Below are 12,098 nucleotides of genomic sequence, written 5' to 3'. Positions count from 1 at the left end.
GGTTCGTGCAGGCCTGTCCCATCTGTGCCATGTCCAAATCCTCCCGTCTCAAGAAGCCCGGTTTACTCCAACCACTCCCAACCCCTAGAAGACCTTGGTCCCACATCTCAGTGGATTTTCTTACAGATCTTCCTGAGAGTCAAGGCAAAACTACCATTATGGTCGTGGTAGATAGATTCTCGAAGTCGGCTCATTTCATTCCTCTTCCTGCCCTCCCATCTGCTCAAGACATGGCTGACCTCTTCATTCTTCATGTCTTCAGACTTCACGGCATTCCTGAGGATATCGTATCAGATCGAGGACCTCAATTCATTTCAAGATTCTGGAGAACTTTTTGCAAATCTCTCGGGACTTCCACATCTCTCACGTCTGGCTATCATCCTGAATCCAATGGACTGACGGAAAGAACCAACCAGGACCTTCTTACTTACCTTCGATCTTACGTCTCTGCTTCTCAAGATGACTGGGTCTCTCTCCTCCCCTGGGCTGAGTATGCTCATAACTCTCTCTCTTCCTCCACCACTGGGATGTCTCCCTTCTATTGCTCCCTGGGATACCAACCCTCTCTTCTCCCGGACTCTATCCCTGATTCGGATATTCCCTGCCTCCAGACGCGCCTCACTTTCCTCAAGAGGATTTGGAGACAAGCCAGATCCGCCCTCCTGAAGACCTCCTTGCGGCAGAAGACCACCGCTGACCGTCATCGACGACCTGTGCCCAGACTACGACGAGGACAGTTTGTCTGGCTGTCTACTAAAAACTTGCCCCTTAGACAGCCTTCACATAAGTTGGGACCCCGTTTTATTGGACCTTTTCGCATCCTCTCCCAGCTCACCCCTGTAACCTATCGTCTTGCTCTTCCTCCAACTCTCAGGGTGCACCCCTCCTTCCACGTCTCTCTCCTGAAACCCTACCACAGATCCCCCCTCTCCCGGCCTCGGCCACCTCCACCCCCACCACGACTCATTGATGGTCTGCCTTCCTACACGGTCAATAAGATCTTGGATGCCCGCTGGCTCCGAGGTCGCCAACAATTTCTAGTCGACTGGGAGGGCTATGGTCCTGAGGAACGTTCCTGGGTCTGGGAGAGAGATATTTTGGATCGCAGCCTCATTGATGACTTTGTTCGTACTCGCTCTCTGAGGTCGTCAGGAGCCGACCCTAAAGGGGGGGGTACTGTCACGCCCCACACTCTCCCTCGCAAACGACGTTACATTCCCGGAACCTCTGCTTCCCAATCTCATCCCTGATTGAACCCAGCACATTCTCACATGCATCAGATTCCTCAAATTCTCACTCCCTAACCAATCATCCAATCACACCCCTTTCCTTTCAGTATTTAAACCCCCTTCGCACACCTTCCCACGCTCACTATTGAGAAGCCTATCTTAGTATTCTCCAGTGCGTGTTTCCTAACCTTTTTGACTGATCTCCCGTTACGAATCTTCTGCTTCTGCCTCTTGACCTCGCCTTCTGGATTTTGCCTTTGAATTGTTTGACTATCTCTTGTTACCGGACCCTTTGCCTCCCTTATCGACCCTGCCTTTGGATTTTGTCTTTTGGATTGTCCCTTTGCTACTCTGTGTCCTGTGGGATTCCGGTCACGCATAAGGATCCTCCTATTCCACGTATTGGTTCCCTGACAGACTGAAGCAGTAATTACAGTATGAATGTACTTTTTCATAGCATGTCATTTATTCTATATGTGTAAATTGCGTATCTGAAGTTTTAATAAAATAAAGCAGTAAAATTGAATCTGTTGCCACTGTTCTGCACATTCTTGTCCTGGAAAATTTTCATGCTTTGTAGCTCTGAACAGAAGAGATATGGTAGTATCATATACACTTACTGTATAAGGCCCTAAGGAACATTCATAACGATTTAATAAATTATGATTGCATTTTTGCCTGCTTTTAGCTATAATTTCCTATGGTTTATCTTCTTTGTGCTTTACTGCACTGGAGTACAGGAATGTAATGACATGTAATAATATTTGTTTCTAGGGAGTGTCTTATATAGTTTACCATGGTAGGAAAACACTGTGAGGGCATGCTAAGACCATAGCAAATTATGGAGATAATCTAGCAGAACTACAATAAAGAGAAAACACATTAATAACCTGAGTATGGTAGACTTTCATAAGGGAAGCTAGAGAAACTCACATACTGTATGTGCTGTATATTATTATTGCCACAAATCAGTAATTCCTAGACCTGTCTGGCTCTTCTACTTAAACATCTAAATACCTAGTGCTGGCTAGATCAACACCCTTGACGTACAGGAGAGAACCAAAAGCTTGACTCAAAAGATGTCTTCTTTTTCCTTAGAGATTAGAAGCTCTACAAGAAGCTTAGCCCAGCAATCCTCCTCAGTATGTAGAGACTACAACAGGAACGTCCCTCCAACAAAGAAGGAGGAAAATCAGATGACAGCAAGAAATAATGATGACAACACAACTTACGCAAGCCGGGTGCAGCAGTTCTCTCCTTCCATCTCTCCTCCAGGCACGTTGTCCGTGTTCACTGACTCAGTTTCACTCGTGGGCATGCTCACTGTTGGGAGTTGATTAAAAGGGGAGCAGATGATTTACTCAGACCACTCAATATTATGAAAAAAAAGCATTATTACAAGCTGGTTATTACCTTGACCTTTGCAGCTCAAATTAATAAACAGTCTTGGGGAAAGATGTTTTCTATCTGATCCCTAATTTCTTGGCAAGAGGAGTAACGTTTCATCTCAATATTAAGAAAAGACCTCAGTTTGACTGTTTTTTGCAGAACTCCAAGTGTGCTGTTGTTTATAAAGAGTTCCATTTACTTGACCATTTACTTTTTCATATTGTGACAAATCTGCAAAAATGTGCCATTTGTTAATTGTTGGCCATTTTCAGAGTGCTTTGACTTGGCAGAGTTTGGCTACTTTCTCTCTCCTACAGTGTTCCCAACTTTTACTCTCAAAATAATAAAGAACCCTTGAATCACAAGCTTTAACAAAAGTATTTTTCTCCTAAATCTCCTAAATATACAGGGCTTCTTAAGAGTCCATCAATTTATAGATTGTAGTGCAGTAAATACAAAGTTTCCTTAAAGAGATCTGAATAAACTGAAAAACTCTAATGTTTTATACCAGTTTCCAAGAGTTTGCACCATGTTGTTCATAGTCCAATTATCTAAAAGAATGCCAGTTTCGTCTTTGAAAAGTTTGAAAAATTGGCAACACTGATTGGGCAAAAACAAGCAAGATGAAGAGAAGGAAAAGCAAAACTTTGCCTAGCTAGGACATTTTCTCCTTGAACAAAATCAGACACAGCTTTTTATACCAAAAAACATCAATGAGTTTGACTGTCAAAAAAAGATGAACGCACACTTTTACATATCTCTCCAACCTTAATAACCAAAAATTAAAATAAAGCTCACTATTCATTGCAAAAGAAACTTATTTAGGCTAATTAAAGACTAAAATTAAATCTCAGCCAACTATAAATCTCTATGGTAGACAAAGCATGCAATTCCAAAGCTAGATAAGAGAACATGCAACAGATAGCACTGAAAAGCTCTGACTTGCTACATACAGTAGTTCTTTATCATGCTGCATCTTTCTTATTCTGTTGGTAACACATTGTTTGCAAAACCACATTTCTGTCCGAGTACAGCTGCAGAATTGTACAATTGCAAACTGGAAGGAGATCAGCATACAAGATGACATGAACTGAAATTAGAGAAAAGGGTACTGCAATAGAAAAAGGAAACTACTGGAAAATAACTAATGGTTAACTTCTTTGTATAGCAACTGAGAAATCAGAAATCTGACAGCTTGGTTAGAGAAATACCAAGACAAACTGGAAAACAAAAATAGAGGAGAATGTGCTCTGATTCCAAAAAAATGGATTGTGGTTGAAATTCATAAAAACTGATAGTACAGTCCCCAAAATATCTATCCTGTTATTAATCCTGAAGACTTTTTAAAATGGTATAACAGAGCTAACTAGTGTCAAAATTCTTAACTGAAGAAAGGAGTTCAGCTGAGCCCCAAAAGTAGGGGTACATTTTAACTAAACCAATTTTGTAAAGTAACTTACGCTGTTTTTCCGTAGCAATTTGAAAACAATTCTACTTGTGTGTGGGACAATGGCAGTTTTTCAGTCATTTGGGAATATACAATAAACGTTAATACATATGTTGTAAAATTTTCCATGTGCTCTTCTCCCTGTTAATGCATGAAGTAGGTTAAATCAGAGCCTTGACATACTCACAAATCAAAATAAGCTCTTGACGGCAGCTTTCTATTTTGCAAATAATCCTTTCACTAGAATACAGAAGTGTTGGAATAGGATCCTGGAATTTACAACTGAATTTTTGGTTGAGGTTCTAAGTTGGTACTAAATGATCTGCTAATATTTGTTACTCGTGTTTTATCAGGTGATTAACTTCACTGCACGGGGTTTAATTCTTATTGTATAAAACATGTCAGTATATCACATATACTTCTGTTTTTAATTCCTATTTTCTGTATTCCCCTTGGTGCTCAAGGGGATGCTAAATAAATATTCAGTACTCTGTTAAGGCACACAGTATTTATAAACATATTCAGTTTGTCAAAACAAAATGATATACTGTAATCTTTTTTTACTGCCTGTTAAATTACAGTCTCAGAAAATGAAAATTCTAAAACCGTGATTTATTAACATCTGAGCAAAACGTTGTTTAATGGAATGAAAAAAAGCAAAAAATAGGACTGTAGTTAAGTCCTATACATCAATTTAAAAGTCTATATTTCTTTTTATTCATTCTTTGAACTGTCAAAATTTTCAAAGGTGTACTTAAATTAGTAATGAATGTCACAATAACTTTTCAAAATTCAATAAAATTTAATTATCAGGGAAAAGCCTGTTAAACAAATTGAATAGTCGCTCCTTATTTACTCAAATTTGACAGTGAGAAAGATGTTAATTACTGCAGAACAATTGTAAAATGGTATAATTCAACAAAGAAATCCAGAATGCTGCAGGTGAGTCAGAGAACATCTGCAGTAAACATTCATGGCATCACAGACCAATGAGTATTGACAGCAAATAATTTTATTGCAGGAGCGAAATAACACATCCAGCAAACATGAACCTTTCTTAACCTTTGTTAGGCACATTCTGACCTTAAAAGGCTTTATTTTAAAGAGAAGCGGAAATAATGCCAGGGACAACACACTTTTTATTCATCCGAAAATTAATTAAAGTGCTGTAGTATGGAAGGCATTGATCAATGCCTTATTGATCTTTTTCACAAAGTCTTATTGATCAAGGTTTATCAACTGCTACACATAAGGTATCAGAGTAAACACACAGAAAAAAAGGTCTTGGTTTAACTTTGCACCTTTTGCTCCCAAACCTTGAAGGCAGCATCAATTTGAGCAGGGTTATTTTAAAGGCTGTGTCCCAGCTCAATATCCATAATCTCAGAAAATGGTTTCCAAGGGAAATAACAGATCTCACTCAGAGCAAAGGATGAATTAATTTTGTATTTTGAAAAAAAACTTGCTGTTATCTTTTGGATAATATTCTTTTGGATCATGTGAAGTGGGGCAGGATATGTGTCACTTTTTTATTTGTCAATATTTCAGACAGTAAACTTCACATCAGAGACATTACATAAACTTTACTGAACTGAGTCTCCGAACTGCCTCAGACAGTGAGCTTGCAGGGAAAATTTTCTCGGTCCAGAGCATTAGCTCTCTTCTAATCTTTGGATTTAAATTGTAAAATGTATTCACATAAATATTGGAAGAAATCAGGTAATTCGTCTTCACCTGTCTAGTGCTAGATGGAAGGTTGTTTGTTGTGATAAGAGCTAATAAAGAAAACCACTGGTCATTTTAAACTATGGGTACATAAAAATATAGCTGGGGAAATACTGTACAAAGGTAACTAATTACTGTATACTGTATATAAAACGGCATTGCTTTGTATTGCTCAGGAACTGTTTTCTTTTTAAAAGAGAAAAAGCCACCTGAAAAAAAAATCATATTTGGTTTCAATTGTGTTCTACATGTGTTATGAATTTCAGATTTTTATTTTAACTTAAGTTGAAAACTTTTAAATGTTATTGTATGTCTAAAATCTAAGAGGTATTTTCCCAAAAGCAATACAACTTTAAGAATCTTAAAGCAGTCTCTCCTCAATTATTGAAAATTAATTATATCCTTTATACAGAAAATGGAATTTCAGAATGTGAATATTCTTCTAAATGTTCACCAGATGCTTTCACTTTAACAGACAGATCACAATTTCACTTCTTTAAAATATAAGTCTTTGAAAAAGACTTTAATTTTTCAGATTTAGTTGATTATTTTTATCAGATAATCAGATATCAGATAAAGAATTTTCTTAGTAGGCCTTCTTACAACGCGTAATGCGGTGCAGTAAACAGAATTATAATGGACTATATGCATATCAGGATGATTAAGGCTCTTGACCAAACATGAAAAGGTCAGGTTAAAATCCCCTTAGCAGACATGTACACTGCAATTATGAACAAACTACTTTACCATGCCTGCTTTAGATAACCAATCTTTATTAATGAATAATCTGTATAAATTTAGCTAAAACGTGGCACACAACCCAGGTAACTCCAACGCAAACCTGGATATCCCCTGATCGTCATGAGCCATTTAGGAGTGCGTTGCACTATCAGCGCACAGATCTCTGCACAATTTGTTTTTTCATTTTTGTTGTCTGAGTGTCACACGACAGGACAAAAGGAATGAAAACATAATTCTGTGGAACTTGGATTGCTAGCATCCTGGATAGACAGTTTAAGCAAGAGTTAACCCATGTTTCTGTGCAGTACAAATGATGTATGATTCTAACTTGATAAAAAAAATGGTAATCCAGACTGCTGCAATGGAATACCAGTGGAGAAAATCAGATTCTGTTCTACTTACCCACAGATAATCTTAGACTTAAAAAAAATAAACTTCAAATGTAAAATATTTGTAATATGAAAGACATGCATTCACATATTCCAAATATTTTAAGTGGCCTTGCAGCGGTTTAAAAAGTCTCTGGTCTGAATAATATTTTAGAATAGGAGGTTTACATGCACGTCCATATTCAGAATATTCATTCAGGTTCTAAAGCTTAAGTTTTACTTTTTTTTATTATTGGATTCCTGATAGCAGGCTTTTAACATGGAAAAATAAGATTGCATCGAGTGCAAAGAAATCAAATATGGGAGCAACAAGCTTGAGTTTTTTAGTCTTCATATCAAAGAACAGTGATGGCCATGCGCACGCACATGCCTTACGAAGGATAGCTGCTTTTTTCTTCACCGCCCCCCGGATGTACTGTAATCGATGGTGCTTCCCTGAAAACAAAAACGGCCTGCTGAAACTGTCATATTCATATCCACAGCTGATCGACTTACAAGAATGAGCTGTCACCCAACTCATACCTTACCAGACCCGTTCAGAAGTTAACCAGTTTCACAAAGCCCATTGGCTTCCCCCAACTTCAGAAAATGGTTCAGTTGAAATAGAGGGTATATTGAGCCTTAAGTATGTTAGTGTCATAAGCACAAGAATAATATGCAAGGACATAATGCAAGCAATCACTATCTATTTAGAACATTAAATTCTCACACAACAATGGCATGCACAAAGACACCACATACTGTAAAATAGCTTGTCGACCAATATTGGTTTCAATGGTTTAGTAGCGTTCCCCCAGAAAGCAAGCTTTGTCATTTTTCAAATTGCATAAAGCAAACGGCAGCCTCAAATGAATATGCATGTGACACAACACAGTTAATATATTTAATCAATTCCCAGCAGGTACCCAATAGGTACTGATATTGTGGTAGAATGCCTAACAAATTCCAGCTGGAATTCCCAGGGAAAAATCATGCATTATGAGTGGTATAGCAACAATACTATACTATATGTTTCACCTTTTTTGGATGGATTTGATCGGGCATTCCTTTTTTGTATTGCTAAACAAAATAAGCAAATACATGAAAGAAATAAAATATGTGCCTTTTTTGCTGAGCAACAAAATTTGTTTACACCCCAACATGGAAATCACACACAAATTACATAATCCTGGTCTTCCTTTATTCTAATAGGTAATTGATTACATCATTAAAATACAGGAGTGCTAAATCCTTCCTACAAAATCTTACAACGTTTTTCAGATATTTTGGCCACATACAGTAACTTTGAAAGGAAGCATCATTGCCCTTTGCAACTGCTGTCAACCCCTCCAAATTTCCACTGAAATAATTTGAAGAAAGAGAAGATAGCAAAATGGATGATTACAGGTTTTTCTACAAAGCACAATTCATGCCATTGTAAGAATATTCCAATAAACAGATTGTTTGAAAAATGGATAAATCTCAGCCGTGTTTTTAGGAGCAGAATTCCATTTCTGTATCACACAACTGTACATGGGTCTTCAGGAATGTGTTGAGAAGTTGTTAAGCAACAGTGAAGGATACCTCTTACTGAAATTATCAACAACAGATGAATGTAAGAGGTGCTAAGAAAGGGAGTGTAGGAATTCCCAAAGGCAGTAAACAGTCCTTTCCCACATCTATTCTATTAGCCCTGAGGACTATGGGCTAGGGGGAGGTAATAGCCAGCTCAAGTTATATCTTATTGATGAAGGGTGCATAACAAAACACCCACAAAAATAGAGAGCAACACAGACACAACACAAAGTGACCAAAAGCCCAAGACAGTTTACATTTCCACCTGACAGTAACCACATATTGAGGACGGCGGCACACAGACACTCTGAACATTTACCATGGGTGTCACTGGAGTGACTAAACCAAGCAAATTTTCCTCTCTTCTTGTCAAGCAAGTCGGCCAGGGTGATTCCTTCCACAAATAAGATGGGCAATGTCATTTGACAGACCTGAGCACTAATGGGTATTAGTGCACGCACTCACAGATATACAGTATTACCACATACAGTACACATAACAAAAAATGCACAGGATGGAGTCACCTCTTCAGAATGTGACTGTAAATTTCTTAAAGAGTCCCTGTTCCAAGCAAGGTCTTTAAAGAAAGCCACATTCATACACAGGTCAGGGCACAGCAAAAATACATGACTTGATCTCCCAAAACCATCCAAAATTCTCAAGATAAAGTGGGCTGGGGCCCTGGGTTTAATTCCTGGAGTGCAGTCTGTGTGGAGTTTGTATGTTTTCCCTGTGTTTGTGTGGGTTTCCTCTGTGTACTCTGGTTTCCTCCCACAGTCCAAAGACACACGGCTTCTGAGAAAATGGCCCTGGCGTGAGTGTGTGTGAGCCCTGTGATGGACTGGTGTCTGGTCCAGGGTGTATCCCAACTTTTGCCTGTAGTGTAATTAAATGTAATTTAGGTGAATAGATCCCAATATCTCTGTTCACTTGATATAACTACGTTGAACACTGAATATATCTTTTGTTGTAATATGATCAATAAAATTCATGGGTAATTTATATCACCCTTAAATATAACCCATAAATAGACCACATTTATTATTTATATTAATCTCAAGAACACATACAGTATACAAATATTGTTTGAATGTAAAAATGACAGTTTTGATTTTTCAGTCCCATTACTTTTGGGGGGCACAGACCTTTTTTATCCACCACTGAAGTGGAGCCGCTACAGTATCTGGATAATAATTGATACCCACCACACAAAAATTAAAGTGGGAAAAGTGCTTCTTCAATTGATTTTAAGGATATGTATTAGGTAGTTCGAATTACAGAAGTTTAGATTGGAATTTAACAAAGACTGGTAAAATTCTCCTACCCTTCAAAAGTGCCACAGTGTAGGTTCTTTAATAGCTAAGAGGTCATGACCTCAGTTTAACAACTCACCCACAACCCCCCACACCAGAGTGTCCCTGGCCACCATACTGAAGTGTTGGGTTGGTTTTCCTTAGAGATCTTCCATCCCAGAACTAATTAGGCCCACCCTTGGCTATTCTCTGGATAGATTGTGCTTTGTTTGGTTAATAGGACAATGTCTGTGAATTTATCAAAACCGGTGGTTGTGACTGTTTAAAATTATCTTCATAAGACTGTCAGTAAGATTAAAAACCTAATATAGAGAAATAAACTTGAAGAGTATGGTTTTGGAAGAACATGACATAAATTGTTCACATACATTTTATACACTAAAAGGGATATATTATTGCATACATTGCTTACATTTGATATTGAGAATTTTATTGAAAAGCAAAATAGAACCTAATTGCTATATGTAGCATTTATAGTGCTACATTAAAAGTTACTTCAAACAAAAACTTCAAAATGTGACCATATTCCAGATGTACTGCATTACAATTCAAGATACACAAGTATGGCTTTTAAATAAAACTGACTGGAATTCTCAAAAATCCTCATGCTCACCTACTGTATGATGCTCATACCTATGTGATTTGTTATTTTTCTATTTCCCACCTCACAGCCTTTGTTCATCTGACTCTTGTCTTCTCTATGTACACCAAGCTTGTTTATACTGTTTATGGGTAACAGGGCATTCTCTTGCTGTGGTCCAACCTGCAAGATGACTTTTAATGTAGACAAGTGCAGGGTTTTGCATGCAGGTACTGTAAGGCCTCAGTTAGAATATTGTGCATAACTCTGGTCACTACAATATAGAAAAGATATTACTGCTCTGAAATCAGTCCAGCGAAGACTTATCAAAAAATTATGATGTTTAAAGGAACTGAAACAGGTACAGTATCTGACAAAAGTATTCAAAATCCTCAATGGCACTGATAAAGTCAACCCAGCAAATTTCTTCAGATTAAACAGTGAAATGTGAATCAAAGGACATGAGTAGAAACTACACAGCAGTTCATTTAAAACGGAGAGGAGTTTGCTCAATGGGTTATGTGTGTATGGACCAAGCTACTCAGCAATATTGTTGAAGCAGATTCTGTCAAGAAACAAGTGAATAACATATTTGGATCAATTTACTACTACAGTACCTACCAGATGGAGTGGACAGGCCAAATGACCTCTTCTCATTCGTAGCTTATAGTATGTTTTATTTATCCTGAATTCAATATAATGTATTCTAGCTAAATAACGTAGTACAAAATGAGTCTAACAGAAGTTTATTAAAGCAATATTAGACATTTATGCAGTCTTTGTAGTAATTAGGTTTAAATCCTTCCTTAAACTTCATAACAAAGGCAGCAAGCATAAAATCAGACTTAAAATGCAAGTACACCATCAGAAAACTCATACAAGTCATCAGTTGAATTAACCTGTAATTTCCCTAAAATCTCTCTAGAACTTCTTCACTTACTGTAGGAAAAAAAAGCTCTGAACAACATCTGTTCGTACAATAATGGGTGCAAAGCCAATATGCTGTAATCACAATAGCTCTGTAAACAGAACAAAGTTAGTTTATCATAAATACTCAGTCATTCAGTCACGATGAAACAAGCCAAATGAACATAATACGTAGCGTTAATGTGCCTAGATGATGAAATGACATTAAGGTTCCAAGCATAAACTGCAAAACAAAAAAAGTATCAACTGTGTTAACTGGTGGAAGCTTGTGGGGCAGAGGGAAAGAGTCGAGGGTCAACACAGCACCTGTTGGATGCTAGCAGTGGGGGAAGCTAAAGGGGGAGCCAGCCCAACTCAGCTTGGATGGCAACCAGAGGGTGGGCACATGAGAAGGTAATCACTGTGCACAAGGAGTCCTGTTTCACTGCAGACTGATGCCATTAGGGTGAGGGGGAAATTTATGAGGTGAACCATAACAAATACTGTACTGTACATTTGTTGATACTGTACATAATAATAATAATAATAATAATAATAATAATAATAATAATAATAATAATAATAATAATAATTATAATAATAATTGCTTACTTATATAGCGCTTTTCTAGACACTCCACTCAAAGAGCTTTACAGGTAATGGGGACTCCCCTCCACCACCACCAATGTGCAGCCCCACCTGGATGATGCGACGGCAGCCATAGTGCGCCAGAACGCTCACCACACATCAGCTATCAGTGGGGAGGAGAGCAGAGTAATGTAGCCAATTCATAGATGGGGATTATTAGGAGGCCATGATTGGTAA

At 37.9% G+C, this 12,098-nt stretch overlaps 1 protein-coding gene across 9 annotated transcripts in view; it reads right to left on the bottom strand.

Annotated features, from left to right (window-relative positions):
- cacna1c (calcium channel, voltage-dependent, L type, alpha 1C subunit) overlaps positions 1–12,098 on the bottom strand; it is a 447,138-nt gene that overhangs the window by 98,385 nt on the left and 336,655 nt on the right. For all 9 annotated transcript variants that reach the window (XM_069192105.1, XM_069192106.1, XM_069192107.1 and 6 more), the window contains exon 10: positions 2,462–2,552. In XM_069192105.1, the coding sequence (XP_069048206.1) occupies positions 2,462–2,552 (91 nt within the window). The remainder of the gene's footprint in view (positions 1–2,461; positions 2,553–12,098) is intronic.

The sequence above is a fragment of the Lepisosteus oculatus genome, chromosome 7, assembly GCF_040954835.1.
Source record: "Lepisosteus oculatus isolate fLepOcu1 chromosome 7, fLepOcu1.hap2, whole genome shotgun sequence".
Classification (NCBI taxonomy): domain Eukaryota; kingdom Metazoa; phylum Chordata; class Actinopteri; order Semionotiformes; family Lepisosteidae; genus Lepisosteus; species Lepisosteus oculatus.
This window is presented reverse-complemented; position numbering and strand designations above follow the sequence as displayed.